We start from the raw sequence: 25,065 nt of genomic DNA, 5'->3' as shown, positions 1-25,065 counted from the left end.
CCACAGCCACTGACATTGTGTCATGCTGCCTGTGCCTTTGCAGATGGAGCGGGAAAAGGCGGGCCTGCTGGCGACGCTGCAGGACACGCAGAAACAGTTGGAGCACACGCGGGGATCCCTGTCAGAGCAGCAGGAGAAGGTGACCCGCCTCACAGAGAATCTGAGTGCCCTGCGGCGCCTGCAGGCTGGCAAGGAGCGGCAGACGGCCCTGGACAATGAGAAGGACCGTGATAGTCATGAGGACGGCGACTACTACGAGGTGGACATCAATGGGCCCGAGATCCTGGCCTGCAAGTACCATGTGGCTGTGGCTGAGGCTGGCGAGCTCCGCGAGCAGCTCAAGGCACTGCGCAGCACACATGAGGCTCGTGAGGCCCAGCATGCTGAGGAGAAGGGCCGCTACGAGGCTGAGGGCCAGGCGCTCACGGAGAAGGTCTCCCTGCTAGAGAAGGCCAGCCACCAGGACCGTGAGCTGCTGGCCCGGCTGGAGAAGGAGCTGAAGAAGGTGAGCGACGTTGCCGGTGAGACGCAGGGCAGCCTGAGTGTGGCCCAGGATGAGCTGGTGACCTTTAGTGAGGAGCTGGCCAATCTCTACCACCATGTGTGCATGTGCAACAATGAGACGCCCAACCGTGTCATGCTGGACTACTACCGCGAGGGCCAGGGCGGGGCCGGCACCAGCCCTGGGGGCCGCACTAGTCCTGAAGGGCGTGGCCGCCGCTCACCCATCCTCTTACCCAAGGGGCTGCTGGCTCCTGAGACTGGCCGAGCAGACAGCGGGACCGGGGACAGCAGCCCCTCACCTGGCTCCTCACTGCCATCACCCCTGAGTGACCCACGTCGGGAGCCTATGAATATCTACAACCTGATCGCTATCATCCGTGACCAGATCAAGCATCTACAGGCAGCCGTGGACCGCACCACGGAGCTGTCACGCCAGCGCATTGCCTCGCAAGAGCTGGGCCCCGCCGTGGACAAAGACAAGGAGGCACTCATGGAGGAGATCCTCAAGCTGAAGTCACTGCTCAGCACTAAGCGGGAGCAGATCACCACACTGCGCACCGTGCTCAAAGCCAACAAGCAGGTAAGGCGCCAGGTGGCAGGGGCACCTGTCACCCACTGCTGGCCTAAGGGTGTTTCCCCTTGGCCTCCTTCCTCCCCCTACACGGGGCCCCCCCAGGCTTGTGTCACCATCAGGCAGAGCCAGCTCTATTATCAGCTCAGCCACCGGCCCTCCCCTGCTCAGGTCCCTCACCTGGGAGGGTGGAGCGAGCAGTGGGAGCAAGGGCTCCTCGGCAAAGCCGCTCAGCCAGTGAGAAATGCTGCTGCCATTCACTCACTGTGACTGCCTCATCGTGCTTCCTGATGTTAGAGGGAAAACGTGTGAGAGCTACATTCGGAGAGTGATTGTGGGGCTTTGTAGGGGTCCCTTGGGCAGGTTTGGGGGGCAGTCCGTCCTCTGCCAGTCAGAATGAGTGGGTAGGACTCCCCATGGCACAGCTGCTGGAGTCCGTCTCCAGGGTTTGTCAGAGGGAGGGGCCTCCCAGGAACTTTCTTCCCAGGCACCACCACCACTTCAGACCAGGTCTCCCCATCCTGCGCCCAGAGCACCTCTAGGCTGAATTCACGCCTTTCACTTGCCTGTCCTACATGTCTGTCCCTCAGACGGCCGAGGTGGCCCTTGCCAACCTGAAGAGCAAGTATGAAAATGAGAAGGCCATGGTTACCGAGACCATGATGAAGCTGCGCAACGAGCTCAAGGCCCTCAAGGAGGACGCGGCCACCTTCTCCTCGCTGCGCGCCATGTTTGCCACCAGGTAACCATGCTGCTGTTGGGCCTTCCCCTTCCACAAGGCCAGCTGTCCTCCATGCTTGCCCCTGGTACCCTCAGCCTCCCACTGCCTCACGCTGAGGCCTGCAGCCTTCCCTACTCAGTGGCTGCGCCCAGCTCCATTGGAGCCAGCATGGTACAAGACTGGGGAAGCGTGGCCACTTAGCACATCTCTGGCACACTGGTGCTCAACTTGGTGACAAGTGAGACGATATGGGGGCCACATAGGGTTGGGGGCCTCCAGCTGCTGCCCGTCAGCTTTCCCCAAGGTTACACAAACAGGTACTGGAGCGTGGAGCATGCCTGGCAGGTGCCCATATGTGGCCGGGGATAGCAGAGCGTGTATGATCCTTTTTCTGTTCCTGTCGCACCCAGCCCAGCCCCCAGGAGTCTGGTTCTTTGGGGCCGGTTCCATTTTGCTGTGAATGAAACCCCAGCAGGCCCAGGCTTGTCTCTGCTCTGTGTATATGGAGACTGAGGGCAGAAGGGCTGAGGAGAGCAGATCCTAGAGTAGATGGGCCAGAGTGGCAGAGCTTCAGGGGCTGCTAGGGGTGCTTGGGCCTCCACCCCTTAGATCCAACATTTACAGGGACTTACTTGAGGCCACCAGGTGACAGAGGAGTCCTGGCCTTTTCTGTTATGAGGTGTTTGCTCCCAAAAACTTAGCCATAAGTCACAGGTGTGTGTTAAGGTTTGTAGAGTCAGCACACATGGTTTCTTGGCTCCGCTCAGCGCTCAGCACAGACTGACAAAGCATTGACCTTGGGAATAAGCCCAGTCCTGCTTAGGTTTACATCCACACCCTAGAAGCCGTGGCTTCTCCATGTCTTGATGCCCCAGGCCACCTCAAGGCCTTGAAGTGGGGAGAGCCCCTCCTAGAAGTCCAGTTAGCCTCCTGGCTGGAGCAGGTCACTGCTGGGGTCCACTGTTGGGGTCCCACCTCTGCACAGACCTGTGCCTCTGTCATTGTGTCCACTGGGTACTCACCTCCCATCCTCCCCCCTGCCAATTCGGGGAGGGTGGGGAGAGGGCCTTGGGGCTGGGAGGAGGCCAGCTTTCTTTCGTCCTCTGTTGGGGGCTCTTAGTAATGGGCTCTGGGGTTACTGTCACAGAGCCATCCCAGCATGATCCAGCAGGTGGTGCTATCTTTGGAAGGTGAAAGAGGACCTTGTCAGGGGGCACCTGGGAAGATGCTGGAACCAGGACCTGCCCCAGGACCTCCTACAGCTCTGCCCACTGGTTTTGGGATGAGGCTGTTGATGTGTCCACACACGTGGTTCCTTGGCTCCACTCAGTGCTCAGCACAGACTGACAAACCATCGACCTTGGGAACAAGCCCAGTCCTGCTTAGGTTTACATCCACACCCTGGAAACCATGGCCTCTCCATGTCTTCATGCCGCAGGCCACCTCAGGGGGTGGGTGTACACCCCTCCCTGGCTGGGAGTCAGACCCCAAGGCTGGGAATCGTGCCTCCCTAGGTGTTTAGGGGCCTCTGTGGTGCAGGTTCTGGTTCCAGCATCTTCCCAGGTGCCCTATACCTGTCTTTCACCTTCTAAAGATGGGTAGCGCCACCTGCTGGGTCATGTTGGGATGGCACCATGGTGCTAGCCCTGCGTGGGGGACAGACAGCCAGACCCACCATGGGCCCAGCAGATAACCTAGATGTTTCCTTTTTATGGGTGAGCAAGCTGAGGCTCTGAGCTGGACAGGGTGGGAACTGCACAGAGGTGCTGCTTCACTCAAGCCTGGTGCCAGGCACTCCCAGTTTCTCAGCATCCCTGTAGGTCCTGCCAGGGCAGGGTACAGAAAAGAAGAGTTCCAGGGTTTCTCTGGAAGCGTCCTGTCTTCCCTGGGCTTGGGAAGAAATTCCACAGTTTCTCAGCATCTGGCATGTAAACTCTATCTTTTAAAATTTGTTTTATTGTAAAACTTAACTTTTCAGATGGAGCCAAGATTTTGAAACTGCAAGGATCACAGCTCAATGTGTGTCCTCAAAATAGTGGGCAGCAGAGTCCTTGGAGAGGGTGCTATCCAAGGGCCAGCTCCTGGCGGGTGGGGACAGGCAGAGTGGGGCACATGTGGGCAGGGTGGGGTTGCACTCAGTACCTGAATAGCTCCACTGCCCTGGGACCCCCCAGGCTTAACCTGCCCTGTGTCTCTGTGTCCCTACCAAGCCCCACCCATATGGGACATGTGGAAGAAGGGTGTCCAGGGACAGACCACACCCTCCCACAGCTCTGCACCTGGGTTTTGGGATGAGGCTGTTGATGTGTCCACACACGTGGTTCCTTGGCTCCACTCAGTGCTCAGCACAGAATGACAAAACATCAACCTTGGGAACAAGCCCAGTCCTGCTTAGGTTTACATCCACACCCTAGAAGCCATGGCTTCTCCATGTCTTGATGCCCCAGGCCACCTCAAGGCCTTGAAGTGGGGAGAGCCCCTCCTCCTGGAAGAAGCCCAGTTACTAAGGGGCATAGGCTCTTTGTAAGAGCTGCGTGCAGCTGAATGAGCAAAGCAGCCCCTCCTCCCCAGAACCGTAAAACTCAAACCAATGTCATAGGGCTGCCCTGCCGGGGCCCAAGCCTCTCTTTCACTCTTACCAGGGACTTGTCCGAGCAAAGCCTGTGCTAAAAGAAGCCAGAATGATTCTCCCCCAGCCCAGAGGCCACACTGAGGGATGGCTCTGATGCAGGGCTTTCAGAGGGCTGCGCAGCCCTCCCTTGTTCAGGCTCTGCCTGCCCCTCAGTCATGCTTTCGGTACCCACAGGTGTGACGAGTATATCACACAGCTGGATGAGATGCAGCGGCAGCTGGCGGCCGCCGAGGATGAGAAGAAGACGCTGAACTCGCTGCTGCGCATGGCCATCCAGCAGAAGCTGGCGCTGACCCAGCGGTTGGAGCTGCTCGAGCTGGACCATGAGCAGACCCGGCGTGGCCGTGCCAAAGCTGCTCCGAAGGCCAAGCCAGCCACCCCGAGCGTAAGTCACACCTGCGCCTGTGCCAGCGACAGGGCCGAGGGCACTGGGCTGGCCAACCAGGTGTTCTGCAGCGAGAAGCACAGCATTTACTGTGATTAGGGGCTGTGGGGCGCCGCACGCTGCAGCTAACATCTGCTTCACCTCAACTAACCCAGCAGCAGTGGGACAGCGGCGCTAGGTCAATCTTAACGTGACTAATGCACAGAGGGCAGGATTCTAGCCTAGACGCCATGGGGCATGTGCATCAGCAGGACACTTGTGAGAGCTTTGTGTTGCTTCTCACTCCTTGAAACCCCCTCAGGAGCAGCCAGTCCTCGGCTGCTCTCCTAGGTGGGGGTCACAAGTGGGGATGGAGCTACACATTTTTGGAGCAGACATGTGATGAAAGCATCTTCTAAGCCCTGGGCACGCTTGGGGAAACCCAAGGGAAGGAATCCTAGTCCTGCTCCCTCGGCACTCGAAAGGGGCAGAACCTGAGTTGAAACTTGCATGTTCCTCGCATGTGTCTAACGTCAGCACTAGAAAGCAGTTTTAGGAGGTTCTAGCCTGAATCATAGGTACGACCTCAGAGGATGGCTCTGCACTTGGCATAGTTTCATGGAAAGAATTACATTGTAATTTATGCGGTACCTCACTGCAAATCATATTCAGGACGGAAGTGCAGAATTTCTTCCCCAAGCCCCGAGAAGAGCAGCCCTGAGCCCCTGTATTCTGCTGGCCAGACTCACATGGCACAGACACAGTTGACCATAACCCAGGAATCCAGAGCTCGGTTTGTCATTTCTGAGATCAGCATGCTTGTCTAGTGGCCTGTGAGGTGACAGATTAGCAGGGCCCAAGGCCCCAGGTGTTCTTTTTTCATGAGAAAAGCTTTCCAAGTGCCTGGCCAGATCTTGGTCCTCAGTGCAGAGCCCGTCCTTTTGTATTTGGGGAGACCACTGCAGCCAGTTGTCAGGCCTTCCTTAGAGGGTTCAGTCTCAAAGACGTGGGGCTTTGAAAACCCTAACCTGAAGTCTGAACCACTGGGGACTTGGCTGGATTGGACACCCAGAGTAGTAGCCAGAGCCCGGCCCTGTGCTGGGAAAGCTTTGCATGGGGCCAAGGCCAGTTGTCAGGATTCGCAGGTAGGAGATTGTAGGTGTCTTTATTTAGTGCAATTTGGGGGATGGCAACAGAGAAAGAGGAAAAGTAGCCATAGGGCTCTCCCATTTCCAGAGGTTCCATCCACGCCAGAGCTTTGGCATCAGGCTGCCTGCCTTTCCACATTGTGAAGCAGAACTTTTCTCAGTATTTTTCTCCTGATCACCCTGTGGGCCCAGCTGGACCTGAGGCTGCAGTCTTCTCTCCTGCTGGCTGCTTGCCTTGTCTCATGCGGAAGGGGCATTTGAGTTACCTGGTGAGAGACCATGTTGCCCCCTCCCACAGCTGTCTGCCTTGTGTGGTCTTCCCTTTGGTGCCGATTATGTCTTGGTCCCCTCCAGACTCCAGGACAGGTCCATGTATGTCCCCTGCGTGTTCATCCTGGGCCCAGATCCCCCTTCCCCAGCAGGACTGGCAGTGGGATGGCTGCCAGCATGCCCACCCTGCACGCGCTTTGCCCTCTCCTTGCGAGCCTGGCATACAGCTTCTCTCCATACTCCTAAGGGGCTTTGCGGACACTCAAGCCACTGGGCCCCTCCTAACACATGCAGGTCTTCTCTTCTGCCAACTAACGTGCTCGTGCCCTCCCAGCACGTGGAGAGCTTCGGTTGTCAGATGAACAGGAAGCGACAGATGACCGCTTTCTAATGCTCTCTTTTCTCCTGTTTTCAGCTGTAGAGTAGCTGCCAGGAGGACTTGGCCACCCGGCCCTGTCACACTGCAGCCCCCTCCCCTTCCCTCTCGTGACCCACAAGGAGGAAGGAAGGGCAACCTAAAAGCCCACTTAGAAACTTTTTGGATATGCCACTGCAATTCTTTTCAAAATAGCATTCCCCAAGTTTTTAATGGGAGGAAAAAAAGCTTTAATGTTGAGCATGCCGCGAGCTGCTGCGTGGAAAGGCCTCTGTACAGGCCGAAGACCCTTCTTCCCCGGCTGCCAGGCTTGCCAGGAGCCTGCTGGAAACACCCACCACGCGGGCTCCTTGTTACACATGTTCTTTTTTTATCCGATCAACCTGTGCACTTTTGATATTATATTTGCTTCCTTAATTCCTCGCGTAGAGACGGTCGCAGGTGCCGTGGTCTATGCTATAGCTGTCTGCCTCAGCTCCCACCGTGTTGGTCTGGTGTCAGCACGAGGCAGAGCTGTGTGCTCCGTAGTGTGTAGCTTTAGACTCAGAGATGGGGGCTTTGACCCAGCGAGGAGCTCTGCTAAGTGTATCCACGCTGTGGTTCAGCAGCCTTTAGATCATACGGTATTGTGGTTCATGTTTGAAATTACAGATTTTAAATGCCATGTTCATTAAGAAATCCAGGGTATTCAGATTCTGGGGTTTTTCATATTGTATTATTATTATTCTTAGGAATAGTTCAATGTAACAAGAAGAAAACTTGACCTTTGCTCTGGTTAAAACAGTAATAGGCACTTGAAAAAAAAAAAAGATAAATTATTGAATGAGTAGTATTACCTACAAATTCCAGAATTTTCTGGGTTTTAGGACATTGTGAAGCATGACTGATTAACAGAATTTTATACAACTGTACCAATAAAATTCCAAATTGGAATTGTTTTGTTACTCTGGTTGTTGTGCCAAATTGTGGTACACTTAGAAAATTCTACAGTTGTCGATTTTTAGGGTGTTCTCTTTCAACACCTTTTTGTTAGTAATCATTACCAGTAGTGCCTTCATCAGTTAAGGGAGGTGTCCCAGTGCAGATCATTCTCGAAAGTGAGCAGGGAGGAGCTAATGGGCATGCTGAAGGCCAGCGTGGACAGCAGGTGAGGCAGGCGCTCCTCACACCCAGACCTGGGCATCTTCATTGAGGGAAAGAACACAGTCATTGTGCAAAATTCTGTTAGTCAGTGATTCTTTACTTGCAAATTCAGGGGCTTAGAAAATGAAAGCAAACACAAAACCTTGAGTGTGCTTTGGGAACCAAATGGACCTTTTGGGACAAGCTGAGCAAGCTGTATGAACGCCACGTTTGTGAAGAGCTGAAGGTGTCAGGAGGGCCGACGCTCTGTTGGCATGTGCAGTAGGGGATGAGGGTTAGCCATAGTATTCTTTACAAATGTGAAAGCGAGACATTATATCGTCTCTTGCTTGGTGTAACTAATCACTGTTAATTTCAGGAAACAGAACTCATTAAAACTCCTTAGCAAACCAGGTCTACATCCTGTTTTGTTTGCTGAGTGAGGTTCGTGGGAGTGGTCAAATTGGTACTCTTGGAGGAAGAAAAACTGTCCTTCCTTCTCCAAAAAAGGAAAAATTATAATAATATAAATGAGAAAAATAAAAGAATTCTGTTTCCTGGAATAAGCATTTCTTATTCCTAGTTGTAGGGACTCCTATTTTTACCTTCCGTTACAGTGTTGATTCATAAGAAATATTGTTACATTTGAGATAACTTCATCTGTATGGGGTATTTATTTGCAATGATGTCTGAGTACTGTATTTTTTCTGTGCATTACCTTAGTGTCAGAATGTTGGTCTTTATTTTAAAGTCATATGCATGTTCTCCTGCCAAGGAACCTTTACACAGACCCAAACAAAAAAATAGTAATAATCAAATGCCTTCAGTTTCTGAGAAAATGAGGCAGAGCATGGAAAAGAATAGGAAGGGGAAATTAATTGAGATTTTCAGGACACAGACATATGACATATTCCTATGCGGCAAAGCCAGTGCGCATAGGAACAGTGGGCCTGGGTAAAGAGTCACATTGGTAGGACCAATAAAGAATAATAAAAAGACAAAGCACATGTTTGTTCTCTGTGGTTGTTCTGACTCCCTGCTCCAGATAACTGTGGTTTAAGCAAGGCACAATAATTCCACTGCCTCAAACAAACAACAACAACAAAGCCAGTCTATAGGTAACTCTGGTGGTGGGAGCTGGAAACAGCCTGGGGTCCACCTTCAGGAGAGTGGGGGGAGGAGTCATGTATATGTGGGAAGACTGTCACTCTATCCCTGAAACTGAGGAGTATGTTCAAGGACCCAGAAGATGAGGGTAGGAAAAGGGTAGACTGAGTGTCTGGGTGCCTTTGCCAATCAAATACACCACTAGGCAGAAATGAGCCAGGCCACACTGGGCCACACACATGTGTGGAAGTGGAGGGCACAGACAGTGTCCCTCTGGAAAGGGAAAGGGGCCTGTCCCCCAGAGCCCTGACACCTTACACCTCTGTCTTCCTTAAAGGTCTTCTGAGGAGGCTCCCCTAGGACCCCCTGCAGCATCAGGTGTGAAGACCCAGCAGCGTGGTGATAAGAACACACTGTGTATACCTAGACTAAAACTAGGATTAGCCTGTGCTATCCTGATAAGGAGGTAGGGATTCAGATGACATAGAATCCTTTGCTGTCCAAACTCTTGCTTTCTGAACCCAGGAGTCACATTTTTCTGTAGGAATATGTCCAGATATACACTGGGCCCATTCATATGATTGCTTGTGGGTGTGAGAAAAGTGGGACAGTGTCTAGTCAGGAGGACAGTAAGTACCAGGACATGCTCCTGCCACCCCCTCATCTGATAGCCGCAGTCAGGCCTGTGTGGCTTCATCATGTAGGGCTTCCCTCTGGAAAGCCATCTGAGGCTAGGGTCTCACTTCGCCAGGACCCCGCCATCTGTCGAGTCCCACTGCCATGCCATCTTTTCTAGTTTCACTGTCACTGCAGAACCTCCAGCCTTTAATGATACTATTCTGCTTTAGTAGCAGCTGTTAGGATGTGTTTTCTGTTTAAACTGTTCTTTCTCATACAGTAAAAGAGGCAGTTGTCCAACTCCTGGAAAAGTTTGAAAAGAAAGCCCTCAACTCATCTAGAAGACCCTTGAGGAGGGAGGTGGTAAGGTGTCAGGGCCCTGCTGGGCAGACCCCTTTCCAGGGACAGTGTCTGTGCCTTCCACTCCCACACTTGTGCATGGCCCAGTGTGGCCTGGCTCACTTTTCTGCCTGGTGGTGTATTTGATTGACATGGGCATCCAGACACCAAGTCTGCTCTTACCTCCTACCCTCATCTTCTGGGTCCGTGAACACAGTCTTCAGTTTCAAGAATGGAGTGACAGCCTCCTGAGTGGGTAGGGTCTTTTTTTTTTTTTTAACTGCCAAACTGCCTTCCAATGTGGCTGTACCATTTTGTATTCCCAACAACAACGAATGAGAATTCTATTGCTCTTCAGCCACTTCAGCATTTGGTGTTGCCTGTGTTTTGGACTTCAGCCATTATAATAGGTGTGTAGTGGTATCTCATTGTTATTCTAATTTGCAATTCCCTAATGACATATTATGTTGAGCATCTTTTCATATGTTTATTTACCATCTGTATGCCTTTGGCAAGATGCCTGTTCAGATCTTTGCTCATTTTTAATTGAATTGTTTTCTTTTTGTTTTTGTTTTTTTTTGTTTTATTTTTTGTTCTTAGGGTAGGGTCTTAAGAGCTTGCAGAAGGGGACAGTCCATGCTGAAAGGCCTTCTACTCAGTCTTCCCTCTGGGACAGGGTGGTCTCCATTTCCTCTGTATCTTTCTGTCTCCCTGCAGTAGTTTTACCCCTATTTCCTGGCAGGTTACTAGAGCTGGAAATAGCAGCATGGGCTTGAGAGCTGGGCTGATGATTGAATCACCACCATTTGGTGGCTGGCTGCCTTAGCTCTCTGAGCCTCAGCTTCCCTATCTGGGGACAATAGTGCCTCTTCTATAGGTGGTTGTAAAGCTTCACCAAGCCCTTGGTACCAGCATGCAGCAGGTACTCAATTGATGATTGGTGCTAATATGGTTCTTACTGTCCTCATCGTCACCAGTGCTTGGATACAAGGTCATTGATCTAGGTCTTTGTCCCGTGGGGAATATAGTTTTAAGTCATCTTATTAGCAGAGTGTCATTTGCATCCAGGAAACTGTGCACATCCTAATATACAGGCCAAATTTGCACACAGTGAACACAGCTATGTAACTAGTAACTCCAAAGTTCCCTACCCCCACCCCTGCCCCCAGGTATACTTTTGGGGGATTATTTATCCTTCATCAGCACAAGTTAATAGGGTATCTGCTACTCCTGGTGAGTCACTGGGCTGCCTTCTTCCCACAGAATCTCCCAGGAGAACAGACATCCCACATCAGGTTTGTTTCTTCAAAGTTTTTGTGAAGTATAGCACACATACATATACAAATAAAAGTGTCCACTGGCTGACTGGATCTTTGCAAACTGAATACTGTCACACCACGTAGCCAGCATTCAGAGGAGAGGCGAATGAGGAGAGCCTCCAGAAGTTCTGATGTTTTCTGCACCCACTTCTCCCAGAGCTAACTCCCTGACTCCATCAATGCAGGCCACTTTTGCCTGTTTCTGTACTTATAAATGGAAGTATACAATAGACACTTGGAGCTTTGATAGATTTTCTTAACACACGGCATTGATTTAGCACACCATGATCCAACTATGTGTTTAGAGGTGTCTCGTTTTAGATTCAAAGACACAAACGAGTAAAGGTTGGAAAAAGATATCCCAAAGGAGAGCAAAGGTGGCTACACTAATGTTGGATCAAATAAACTTTAAGGCAAAAATTGTTACGCAAGGCAAAGAAGGACATCATACAATGATGAGAGTCAGTTTACCAGGAAGATACAACAACCGTGAATATATATGCACCAACCAGGAACCCCAAAATATATGAAGCAAAACTTGCCAAAATTAAAGGGAGAAATAGCTCAACAATGGTGGGTGGGAATTTCAGTACCCCACTTTTAATAATAGCTAGAAAAATGAGACAAGATCAGAAAGGAAACAATACTTGAACAGGACTATAAACAACTAGACGTAATAGACATCTACAGAACATTCCAAACAATACAGACTAACTGCGTATGTAACATTCTCCAGTCTAGAACCCATTTTAAGGCACAAAAGAAGTCTCAATAAATGTAAGAAGATTGGAATAATACAAGTTATATTCTCCGAGACAGTGAAATAAAGTCAGAAATAATGAAATTTGGAAAATTTACAAATACGTGGGAAAAAAAACAACATACTTCCTAATAATGAGTCAAAAAAGATACAATACAAAAGGAAGAGAGATCTGAAATCAATAACCTACCCTCCCAACCTTAAAATCTAGAAAAAGAGAAACTAAGCCCAAAGCAAACAGTCAGAAGGAAATGGTCAACATTACAACAGCGATAAATAAAATAGGGAATGGGGGGAAATGTCAAAAATCGACAAAACCACAAGTTATTTCTTTGAAAAGATAAGTAAAAATGACAAACCTTTTAGACAGACCAAGAAAAAAAGTTACTAAAATAAAAAATGAAATTGTGACATTACTACTGATTTTACAGAAATATTAAGGAGTACAAGAGTACAATGAACAGTTACATAGCAACGACATTGGATCATCTAAACTCAAAGCAAGCAGAGGGTAGGAACTAGTAAAGATTTGAGTGGATATAAATGAATAGAAAGTCAGGAGAGAAAACGGACAAACCCACAAGTTGTTTCCTTAAAAGGATAAACAGCCAATGGCAAACTTTTATCTAGACTGTTCAAGAAAAACTGACGATCAAATTACTAAATCAGGAATGAGAGTGGAGACAATAATGACCTTACAGAGAGAAAAAGTATTATGAGAAAATATAACAATGCTAAAAAACATACGTACACTTGATGAAATGGCAAATAAACTAGAATCACACCAGCTCCCAAAACTGACTTGAAATAAGTAATAGGCACATAACAAAAGACTGACTCAGTCATCAAAAGTCTTCCAACAGGAATTTCCGTTTCTGGCCTGGTATGTAGGGTGCTCAGAATTCATCACGTCATCCTAACAACAAGGGAAAAGCTAAACAAACAGAAAAAACAACTTTTTGAAGATCCTTCAGAGAAGTAAGCTCATAGACCAAATCACCGCACCAAAATTTGGGAAGACTCACAGATACCGAGAACTGTCAGAAGCGAAGAACCTATCATTGGAAACACTAAGAAAGGCCATCTTTGTGGCTGGGCGCGGTGGCTCACGCCTGTAATCCCAGCACTTTGGGAGGCCGAAGCGGGTGGATCACGAGGTCAGGAGATCGAGACCATCCTGGTCAACATGGTGAAACCCTGTCTCTACTAAAAATACAAAAAATTAGCTGGGCATGGTGGCGCGTGCCTGTAATCCCAGCTACTCAGGAGGCTGAGGCAGGAGAATTGCCTAAACCCAGGAGGCGGAGGTTGCGGTGAGCCGAGATCATGCCGTTGCACTCCAGCCTGGGTAACGAGCAAAACTCCACCTCAAAAAAAAAAAAAAAAAAAGAAAGAAAGAAAGAAAGGCCGTCTTTGTTATGAAGCAGCAGAGAACTTCCCTGAATTGTGTTTGTGTTCTAGTGTTTTGTGGCAGGTCGCTCTGTGAGTGACTGAATCTTTAGCTGGAGCTATTTCTGAACACAGTGTTGAAGGGGCAGCCTGGTTCCTTTGAATTGTTTATAGTAAAATGAGGGAAGAAAGATAATTTAGAACTGATGATCAAAAGGGAAGCAGAACTCAAAAATTTGGAAAACTCGACCTATCCATTTTGAAACCTTGTTCTGGAGGAAAGGGTCTGGCCAAGTAACTCTTTGGTTATGTGATTAGTATGGACCAATCTCAGCGAAGGCCAAGTGTGATTAAGAGAAAGATTGGTTTGCCATCTATAAACAGAATCCAGGACCTATTCTCCAAGGCAGTGGAAGAATGACCCCAAAGGCATTTCTGAGTTCATCAGAGTTACCCATCCCATCATAGACCCTGAGTGCAAAGATGTGGGGGCATGGCTGCCTTCCCCCAGAATTAAAAGGATGCCCCAAGAGAGCCATGGGGCTGAGACAGAGAACGACTGCAGGGGAAGGGCCACTACAGAGGGCCTCACTAGGCCCATGTCCTGTGGAGCCATGGGGGCAGGATTGCCCCCATGACTGCAGACCAGTAGAGCCACTAGTGGTGGTTTCCGCTAGTGGCTTCCAAGGAGAGCCTTGGATGCATGATCCAGGCACAGAGCTACTGTGGAGGGAGGAGCAAGGCCCAGCCACATGGCTGCCTCATGGGCAGGGCCACCCAAAGCCACAGGGCAGGGCTGCCACCACTTTGTATCCTGAAGGTGACACTATCACCCTAGTGGGCCTGGAGCACAGAACATTGAGCCAGTGATTATTCTCAAGCCTTAAGATTTCATGTTGTTTCCTCTGTTGGGTTTCAGACTTACTTGGAACCAATCACTGTTTTCTTCTTTCCTTTTTCTCCCTTTTAAAATGGAAATGTGTATTCTATGCCCATCCCACCATTGTATTTTGGAAGCACAGAACATGTTTGTTTCATGGCTAGAGAGCAGTTTGCCTCACAGTGAGTCATACTTTCAGTCTCACCTATATCTGATTTAGATGAAACTCAACTTGAGATTTTGGAGTTGGTGCTGGAACGTTTTAAGACTTTGGGGGCTGCTGGGATGGAATTAATGTATTTTGCTTGTGACATAGACATGAATTTGAGGGAAGCACGAGTGGAATGCTAGGAGTCTAAATGTGTTCCCTCAAAATGCATATGTTGAGGCTGGGTATGGTGGCTCACTCTTGTAATCCCAGCACTTTGGGAGGCCAAGGTGGGCGGATCACAAGGTCAGGAGGTTGAGACCATCCTAGCTAACATGGTGAAACCCCATCTCCACTAAAAATATAAAAAATTAGCTGGTGTGGTGGCACCAAAAAAAAAAAGAAAAAAATCGTATGTTAATATTCTAACCCCAGAAGTGCTGGGATTACAAAGTGGAGCCTTTAGGCAGTGATTAGGTCATGAGGTCAGAGCTATCATAATAAGAAAAGTGCCCTTATTTTAAAAGAAACAGACAGACAAAAAACAACCCAGAGAACTAGCCCTTCCCTTCCACCATCTGAAGTTGTAGTGAAAAGATGGTTTTCTATGCACCAAGAAGTGGGCCAGGTCTGCAGGCACTTTGATTTTGGATTTCCCATCCTCTAGAAATGGTAAAAACAAACTTCTGGTGTTTGTAATCCAGTCTATTTTGTTTTTATGCTCAAATGGACTAAGACACATATGAAATGCCCAATTAAAACCACAAAAGGTGAAAAAGTGGAAAATAAAAGTAGAAACAAAAAATAAGGGCAATGATAGAAAACAGTAACAAATGGCAGAAATTAATTCAAATATATCAGTGATCACTTTAAACTTCAATGGTGTAAATACTAAAATCAAGAATGAGAGTGGGGACAATAATGATCTTAGAGAAAGACACGGATAAAAAAGATCGTCAGCCTGGAGCGGTGGCTCACGCCTGTAATCCCAGCACTTTGGGAGGCCGAGGCGGGTGGATCATTTGAGGTCAGGAGTACGTGACCAGGCTGGCAACATGGTAAAACCCTGTCTTCCCACTTGAACCTGGGAGGCATAGTTTGCAGTGAGTGAGATTGTGTCACTGCACTCCAGCCTGGGCAACAGAGTGAGACTGTCTCAAAAAAAGAAAAAGAGAAAGAAAACAATTGTCAAAAGTGGATTAAAAAGCAAGACTCAACTCTGTGTTATTGTCTTAGTTTACTTTGTGTTGTTATAACAAAATGCCTGAGGCTGGGCTTTGGTAGTCTGGTACTCAGTATTCTCGTATTCAGGTATTTGGCCCATGATTATGATGACTGGAAGGTTCAAGATTGGTCAGCCATATCTGTTGGGGAACTCAAGACTACTTCAACTCATGGCAGAAAGTGGACATGTACAAACAGGTCACGTGTCAGGAGGAGAAGCAAGAGAGAGAAACTAAGGAAGCCAGAGTCTTCAGCAACCCACTCTCAAGGAAACTCATCTATTCCCATAAAAGCAAGAACATACCCAGAGAAGGGCATTAATCTATTTATGAAGGATCTACTCCTGTGACCCAAATGCGTACCTCCCACTAGGCCGTACCTCCCAACACTGTCATGTCGGGGGTCAAATTTCAACACGAGTTTTGGCAGGAACAGACCACATTCAAACCACAGCAGTCGTCTACAAGAAACTTTAAATATATATAAAGATACGTTTCAATTAAAAGTTAAGGAATGGGGAAAAGTATACCATACTAATGCTAATCAAAGAAAGTGGGAGTAGCTACATTATTTTAGACAGCAGACTTAGAGCAAGGCAAGTTATCAGCAGTAAAGAGGGGCATTACATAACGAGAATGGGATCAGTTCTTCAAGTGGGCAGCAGTCCTTTATGTGTATGCACCTAACTGTACAGTGCCAAAATATACAAGGTAAAAACTCTTAGAACTGCAAGGAAAAATAGACAAATCCACTGTTAAAGTTGGAATCCTCAACACCGCTCTGTCAGAAATGAACAGATCCAGCAAGCAAAAAGTCAGTAGTTGAGCTCAGCACCACCATCAGCCAACTTGATATAATTGACTTGACAGACTGCTTGATCCAACAGAAGCAGAATACACCTGTCAAGCTCACATGGGACATTCACTAAGATACACTGTATCTGGGCCATAAGACACACCTTCATAAATTGAAAAGGATAGAAATCACGAAATGTCTGCTCTCAGACTCAGAGGAATTAAACTAGAAATCAACAGAAAGATAGTTGGAAAGTCCTCCAATACTTGGAGGTGAAACAACACAACTCTCAGTAGTACGTGATCACAGAAGAAATCTCAAGACAAATTTTAAAATACTTTCAGCTAAAGATGAAAGTACAACTTGTAATTTTAGAGTACAGCTAAAGCAGTACATTCAGGGAAATCTATGAGGTTGCATATATTAGAAAAGAAAAAATGTAAAATGAATATGCACCTACTTTAGGAACGTAGGAAAAGAACAATTTAGATCTAAGGTAAGCAGAATAAAGGAAATAAAAAGAGCAGAAATCAATGAAATCGGAAACAGGAAATCAAAGAGAAAATCAATGAACCCCAAAGTTGGGTCTTTGAAAAGATTTTTTTTAATGGAAAACTTCTATTCAAGGTAATTGAGAAAAAAGGCAGACTACTAATGTCAGAAATGAACAAGGGGACATGGCTACAGATCACATGGACGTCAAAAGGATAATAAAATAAAGAAATACTATGAACAAGTCTCTGCCCACAAATTCAATAACCTACATGAAATAGACCCAGTTTTTTGAAAGACTAAATCTGCCAGAACACAAGAAGAAATAGATAATGGGCCTAGATATATTAAAAAAAAAAAAAAAAATCAGCCAGGTGCAGAGGCTCACGCCTGTAATCCCAACATATTTTGGGAGGCTGAGGTGGGTGGATCACCGGAGGTCAGCAGTTCAAGACCAGCCTGACCAACGTGGAGAAACCTCATTTCTACTAAAAATACAAAATTAGCTGGGCATGGTGGCACATGCCTGTAATCCCAGCTACTCGGGGGGCTGAGGTAGGAGAATTGCTTGAACCCAAGAGGCGGAGGCTGCGGTGAGCCAAGATCGCGCCATTGCACTCCAGACTGCCCAATAAGAGCAAAACTCCACCTCAAAATAAATAAATAATTAATTAAATCAGGAATAAATAACTTTTAGAACATTAAGTGCAAGGCCCACATGGGTTTACTAGTGAATTCTATCACACATTTTCTTTCTTTGAGACTGAGTTTTGCTCCTTATACCCAGGCTGGCATATAGTGGGCGCAATCTCAGCTCACTGCAACTTACACCTCCTGGGTTCAAGTGATTCTCCTGCCTCAGCCTCCCAAGTAGCTGGGATTACAGGTGTGCACCACCATGCCAGGCTAATTTTTGTATTTTTAGTAGAGGTGGGGTTTCACCATGTTGGCCAGGCTAGTCTCAAACTCCTGACTTAAAGTGATTCACTCGTCCCAGCCTCTCAAAGTGCAGGAATTATAGGCATGAGCCACTGCACCCGGCCTCTACCACACATTTAAGAAACAAATTATACTACCATGCTACAATCTCTTCCAGAAAATAGAAGTTGAAGAGAAACTTCCTAACACTTCCTATGAAGCCAGCATGGTCCTGTTATCAAAATCAGGCAAAGACATTAACAGAAAGAAAATGACAAACCAGTATTTCTAATGAACAAAAGTCCTCAACAAAATATTAACAAATCCAAAACTATGTGAAAAGAATTATGCTCTATGACCAAGGGGAATTTATCTCGGTTATGCAAAGCTGTATCAAAATTGGAAAATCAGTTCCTGTAATCCATCATATAAACAAGCTAAAGAAGAAAAATCACCCGATCCCATCAATAGATGGAGAAAAAGCATTTGACAAAATCCAATCCCATTTATGATTAAAAAGAAAAACTCTGCAAACTTGGAATAGAGGGGAACTTCTTCAATTTCATAAAAAGAACGTCGGCAAAATACAACTAACATCATAATGGTGAGAGACCTCAAGTTTTCCCACTAAGACCAGTAATAAAGGCAAGGATGTCCCCTCACCATTCTTTTCAGTATTGTACTGGAAGTTCTAGCTAATGCAGTAAGACTCAAAAAAAGGGGACAGGGGCTGGGCATGATGGCTCATGCCTGTAAGCACAGTAGTTTGGGCAGATTGCTTGAACCCAGGAGATTGAGACCAGCCTGGGCAACATAGTGAAACCCTGTCTCTACAAAAATACAAAAATTAGCTAGATATGGTGGCACATGCTTGTAGTCCCACCAGTGTGCTTTAGCCTGGGTGATAGTGAGACCCTCTCTCAACAAATAAACAAACAATAAATTAATTAATAATATCCAGATTGGAAAGGAAGAAATAAAACTGTCTTTGCAGATGACATAATTGTTTATATAGAAAATCTGAAAAAATCAACATCAGAAACCTCCTGGAACTACTAAGCAATTATAGGCAGATGGTAGGATACAAGGTTAATATACAGAAGTCAGTTGCTTTCCTATATACCAGCAATGGACAAGTGGAATTTGAAATTAAAAACATAACATCATTTACATTACTATCCCTCCCAAATGAAATAATTAGGTATACATCTAACAAAATATGTAAAATCTATATGAGGAAAACTAGAAAACTGATTAAAGAGATCAGAAAAAAAATACAGAGATTTTATATTCATAGGTAGGAATACTTAATATTGTGAAAATGTCAATTTTTTTTTGAAATGGAGTCTCTGTTGCCAGGCTGGAATGCAGTGGCACTATCTTGGTTCACAGCAACCTCCACCTCCTTGATTCAAGCGATTCTCCTGCCTCAGCCTCACAAGTAGCTGGAACTACAGGTGCACACTACCACACCCAGCTAATTTTTGTAATTTAGTAGAGATGGGGTTTCACCATGTTAGCCAGTGTGGTGTTGATCTCTTGATCTCTACATGGTGTCATTCACAGTCAAGAAAAATATGAACAAAGATGCAGTATTAAATCATAATGGCTTAAGATTAACTGTAGTACATACTGTACTACTGTAATTTCACAGCCACTTCCTCTTTATATTGCAGTGAACTCGTGTGCTTTGTCTACTTAAAATTCGATCTGATGCTAATGACCTCTGTGTGAGCAGTTCATCTCTCCAGTAAAGTATAAGAGAAAAAAATGGTCTTTCACAGTTCTCATGATCTGCCTGCCTCAGCCTCCCAAAGTGCTGGGATCACAGGTGTGAGCCACTGCACCCGGCCAAAATGTCAGTCTTTAACTTGATTTATAGAATCAGTATAATCCCAATCAAAATCACAGCATGTTATTTTGTGGATGTTGACACACTAATTCTAAAGTTCATATGGAGAGAATAGCCAACTCAATATTGAAGGAGAGGAACAAAACTAAAGGCCTGATACCACATGTCTTAAAGATTATAAAACTACCGTAATCAAGACAGTGTGGTCAGTGTGGTATTGGCAAAAGAGTAGACAAACAAAATAGAAAGCCTAGAAATAGACCCACAAAACTATATAGTCAACTGATCTTTGAGAAAGGAACAAAGGAAGTACAGCAGAGAAAAGACAAACTTTTTAACAAACGGTGCTGGAACACTGCTCTTCCACATGCAAAAAAAAAAAAAAAATAATAATTTTAGGCAAAGACCTCATCTTCTTCACAATAAAATTACTCAACATGGATCACAGACCTAATTGTAAAATGCAGAGCTATACCACACTTAGAAAATAATACAGAAAATGTACATGACCTGGGGAATGGCAGTGACTGTTTTTCTTTTTTTCAAGACAGGGCCTCACTCTCATTCAGGCTGTAGTGCAGTGGCATAATCACAGCTCACTGCAACTTCTGCCTCCCAGGCTCAAGTGATTCTCATACCTCAGCCTCCTAAGTAAAAGGGACCACAGGTGTACGCCACCACGCCTGGCTAATTTTTGTATTTTTTGTAGAGACAGGATTTCACCATGTTGCCCAGGCTTGCCTCAAACTCCTGGCCTCAAGTGATCCACCTGCCTCAGCCTCCGAAAGTACTGAGATTACAGACATGAGTCACTGTGCCTGGCTTTTTTCTTTCTTTTTTTTCTTTTCTTTTTTTTTTTTTTTTTTTTTTTTTTGAGATGGAGTTTCGCTCTTGTTACCCAGGCTGGAGTGCAATGGCGCGATCTCGGCTCACCGCAACCTCCGCCTCCTGGGTTCAGGCAATTCTCCTGCCTCAGCTTCCTGAGTAGCTGGGATTACAGGCACGGGCCACCACGCCCAGCTAGTTTTTTGTATTTTTAGTAGAGACGGGGTTTCACCATGTTGACCAGGATGGTCTCGATCTCTTGACCTCGTGATCCACCTGCCTCGGCCTCCCAAAGTGCTGGGATTACAGGCTTGAGCCACCGCGCCCGGCTCTTTTCTTTTTTTAGACAGGGTTGGCTCTCTCGCCCAGGCTATAGTACAGTGGCACAATCTTGGCTTACTGCAACCTCCACCTCCTGGGCTGAAGCCGTCCTCCTGCCTCAGCCTCCTGAGTAGCTAGGACTACAGGCCCACCACACCACCATGCCCAGCTGATTTCTGTATTTGTTGTAGAGATGGATGTTTTGCTGTGTTGCCCCGACTGGTCTTGAACTCCTAAGCTTAAGTGATCTGCATACCTCAGGCTCCCAAAGTGCTGGGATTACAGGCATGAGTTACTGAGCCTGAACACAATAGATGGATTTTTTTTTTCAATAAATATATTGGAAATTTTTTTGATGATTTGTGGCAATTTGCAAAATCTCATAGGCAGACCATGTAGTTTAGAAGTATTGGAAAACGGCTGGGCGCGGTGGCTCAAGCCTGTAATCCCAGCACTTTGGGAGGCCGAGGCGGGTGGATCACGAGGTCAAGAGATCGAGACCATCCTGGTCAACATGGTGAAACCCTGTCTCTACTAAAAATACAAAAAATCAGTTGGGCATGGTGGTACATGCCTGTAATCCCAGCTACTCAGGAGGCTGAGGCAGGAGAATTGCCTGAACCCAGGAGGCGGAGGTTGCGGTGAGCCGAGATAGTGCCATTGCACTCCAGCCTGGGTAACAAGAGCGAAACTCCGTCACAAAAAACAAAACAAAACAAAAAAAAACCTAGAAGAAAACCTTGGAAATAGTATTCTGGACATAGGCCTTGGCAAAGATTTCATGACAAAGACTCCAAAAGCAGTTGCAAGAGAAACAAAAATTGACAAGTGGGACCTAATTAAAGAGCTTCTGCATAGCAAAAGAAATAACAGCATATGCAGACAGCCTACAGAATGAGCGAAAATATTTAGAAACTATGCATCTGACAAAGATCTAATACTCAGAATCTATAAGGAACTTAAACAGATCAACAAGCAACAAATAACTCCATTACAAAATGGGCAAAGGACATGAACAGACACTTTTCAAAAGAAGACATACGCTTTGCCAACAAGCATATGAAAAAGTGCTCAACATCACTATAGAGAAATGCAAATCAAAACCACAATGAAATACAATCTCACATCAGTCAGAATGACTACATTAAAAAGTCAATAAATAAGGCTGGGCACAGTGACTCACACCTGTCTTCCCAGCAGTTTGGGAGGCTGAGGCAGGCAGATCACCTGAGGTTGGGAGTTCCAGAGTAGCCTGACCAACATGGAGAAGCCCCATCTCTACTAAAAATACAAAATTAGTTGGGCATTGTTTATTACAGGCATGGTGGCACATGCCTGTAATCCCAGCTACTCGGAAGGCTGAGGCAGGAGAATCACTTGAACCCAGGAGACAGAAGTTTCAGTGAGCCAAGAATGCACCATTGCACTCCAGCCTGGACAACAAGAGTGAAACTCTGTCTCAAAAAAGAAAAAAAAAAAAAGAAGTCAATAAATACAGATGTTGGCAAAGTTACAGAGAAAAGGGAATGATTATACACTGCTGATAGGAATATAACTTAGTTCAGTGGAGAGCAGTTTGCAGATTTTTCAAAGAATTTAAAACTACCATTCAACCCAGCACTTCCATTACTGGATATATATCCAAAGGAATTGAAATTGCTCTGCTGTAAAGACAGATGCATGGATATGTTCACTGAAGCATTTTCACAATAGCAAAGACATGGAGTCAACCTAGGTGTTCATCAATTCTGGACTGGACAAGAAAAATGTGGCACATATATACTGTGTAGTCATAAGAAAGAATGAAATTGTGTCCTTTGCAGCAACAAGAATGAATCGGATTAATGCAGGAACACAAAACCAACTACCAAATGTTATCACTTAACAAGTGGCAGCTAAATACTGAGTACACATGGACACAGAGGGGAACAGTAGACACTGGGGCTTACTTGAGGGTGGAGGGTGGGGGGAATGTTAAGATTGAAAAACTGGCTATTAGGTACAATGCCCACTACCTGTGTGACAAAGTCATTTGTACACCAAACATCAGTAACACACACTTTACCCATGTAACAAACCTGCACATGCATCCCCTGAGCCTAAAATAAAAGTTGGAAGAAAAAAAATTGGCATTCCAAATCCAGCAGCATAGTAAAGGGATTTTTTTCTTCTTTTTTTATAAAGATGGGGTTTCACCATGTTGGTCAGGCTGGTCTTGAACTCCCAACCTCAGGTGATCTGCCCGCCTTGGCCTCCAAAGTGCTTGGATTACAGGTGTGAGCCACTGTGCCAGGCCAGTAAAGGGATTTTATACTATGACAAAAGGAGATTTATTTTAGGAATAGAAGGGAGGGTAGTTCAACATATGAAAATAATGTACCACATCATGTTAAAAGAATGAAAGTAGAAAACATGACCATCTCAATAGATGCAAAAAACACTTGACATAATCCAATATCCTTTCATGATAAGAAAACATTCAACATATTAGGAATAGAAGGGAATTTTCTCAATCTGATAAAGGGCATCATTGAAAAACTCACAGCTAACATTATACTTAATGGTGAAAAACTGAAAGCTTACAATCAAAAGCAAGACAAAGATGTTCACTTTTACCCCTCTATTCAGTATTGTTCTGGAAGTTCTAGCCAGGACATTTAAACAAGAAAATGAAATAACTCACCCAGATTGGGAAAGGCGAAATAAAGCTATCATTATTTGTAGATGACATGATTTTATATAAAAATGAAAACCCCAAAGAATACGTGTTTGCACAGACACACGAGCCAGTAAACAAGTTCAGCAGAATAGCCAGATACAATGTCAATATACAAAAATAAGTTGTATTTCTACACACCAAGGATGAACAATCTAAAAATGAAATTAAGACAATTTTATTTATAATAGCATAAAAAATAATAAAATACATAATATATCAAAACTTACTACAAAGCTATAGTAATCAAAACAGGAGGGGGCTGAGTGCAATGACTCACGCCTGTAATCCCAGAACTTTGGGAGGCTGAGGCTGGTGGATCACCTGAGGTCAGGAGTCCAAGTCCAGCCTGGCCAACATGGCAAAACCCTGTCTCTACTAAAAAGTACAAAAATTAGCCAGGTGTGGTGGCAGGTGCCTGTAATCCCAGGTACTCAGGAGTCTGAGGCAGGGAGAACTGCTTGAACCCAGGAGGCAGAGGTTGCAGTGAGTCAAGATCATGCCACTGTACTCTAGCCTGGGCAACGGAGCGAGACTCCATCTCAAAACAAAACAAAAAACAGGAAGGGCTTCAAGGTGGCCAGCTAGTGGTATCTGGGACTCACCTCACTGAAGAATAACCAAAGTAGCAAATAGATAACCATACCAAATAGAGCATCTAAGCCAGAACACTGAAATTTAATAGAGAAGTGACAGGAAACAGGTGACATAAGGACAGCCAGCAAGGCAGCCAGCTCAACAGCAGGAAGCCCAGAGCACTTCCCCATGCAAAGAAACATAAGTGATAGATCCCCAGTGGTCTGCATTTCTGCCACAGATGCCTGCAGCCCTAGCCATGGGAGAGCCCTTTAGCCCTCATGAGCCCTAAGACGACTATAGGCCCTGCGCATACCAATCTGAGGACTTCAGCAGCGTAACATCAGTTGGACCTAGCGAGCAGTAGGGGTCCCAGCAATCTAGCACATGCAGTGTCTTGCATCCTGGGGAATGGGCAGTGCAGCACACTGGGGAGGCTGCTTTGAGACAAAGGGAGCCAAAGCATTGACTCCCCAGAGCCTGAAACATGCCTTCTAGGGCCACTGTCACTGACAGCAACCACATTCCCACCAGCAGCAGATCTGTAGCACTCTGAGGACAGGCTTTCCCTACCTGCAGCCTCTGGCCCCCATTTAGCAACAGCACCAAAGTGCAGTTGTATGCACCCTGAGGATGGACTCTCCCCGCTCACTGCCACCACTCCTGCTGCCACTGAGAAGTCCCCTTGGGAGCTTAAGGATCCACTCCACCACCCTGCCTACTACCACATGAACTCATGTGAACCACTCGGGGACCTGAGGACAGAACCGCCCAGCCTGACACCACAACCCCCAGGGCTGGAGCATGCCACCAGGGGATCTAAGGACAAGCCCGCCCAGCCAGTCAATACTATTACAGCTGGCCCCTATCCATATGTGCCATCTGGAGGCCTGAGGCCTGGCCTGTCCAGCCCACTGCAGCCACCATTAATACAAGCACATGCCTCTTGGGAGCCCAAAGGTTGTCCTGCTACCTCTACGGCCATCACCCAACTACACATGCTGTCCAGAAACCCAAGGACCTGCCCACCCACCCAGCCTACCACTGCCACTTCCAGCAGTCAAGCAAGCTCCTGGAG

General features: G+C 46.5%; 1 protein-coding gene across 2 annotated transcripts in view; it reads left to right on the top strand.

The window, feature by feature from the left end:
- BICD2 (BICD cargo adaptor 2) overlaps positions 1-8,710 on the top strand; it is a 55,105-nt gene extending 46,395 nt beyond the window's left edge. The window contains exons 5-8 of one of the 2 annotated variants that reach the window (XM_010348826.3): positions 44-1,084; positions 1,666-1,817; positions 4,603-4,813; positions 6,626-8,710. In XM_010348826.3, the coding sequence (XP_010347128.2) occupies positions 44-1,084; positions 1,666-1,817; positions 4,603-4,813; positions 6,626-6,631 (1,410 nt within the window). In that variant the 3' untranslated portion in view covers positions 6,632-8,710. Of the gene's footprint in view, positions 1-43; positions 1,085-1,665; positions 1,818-4,602; positions 6,280-6,625 lie in introns of those variants that run through there. The other variant, XM_039475075.2, reaches the window with a different exon arrangement.
- The last annotated feature ends 16,355 nt before the right edge of the window (positions 8,711-25,065 follow it).

The sequence above is a fragment of the Saimiri boliviensis genome, chromosome 2, assembly GCF_048565385.1.
Source record: "Saimiri boliviensis isolate mSaiBol1 chromosome 2, mSaiBol1.pri, whole genome shotgun sequence".
Classification (NCBI taxonomy): domain Eukaryota; kingdom Metazoa; phylum Chordata; class Mammalia; order Primates; family Cebidae; genus Saimiri; species Saimiri boliviensis.
Note: the sequence above shows the minus strand (reverse complement) of the source record. Positions and strands in the feature narration are given on the sequence as shown.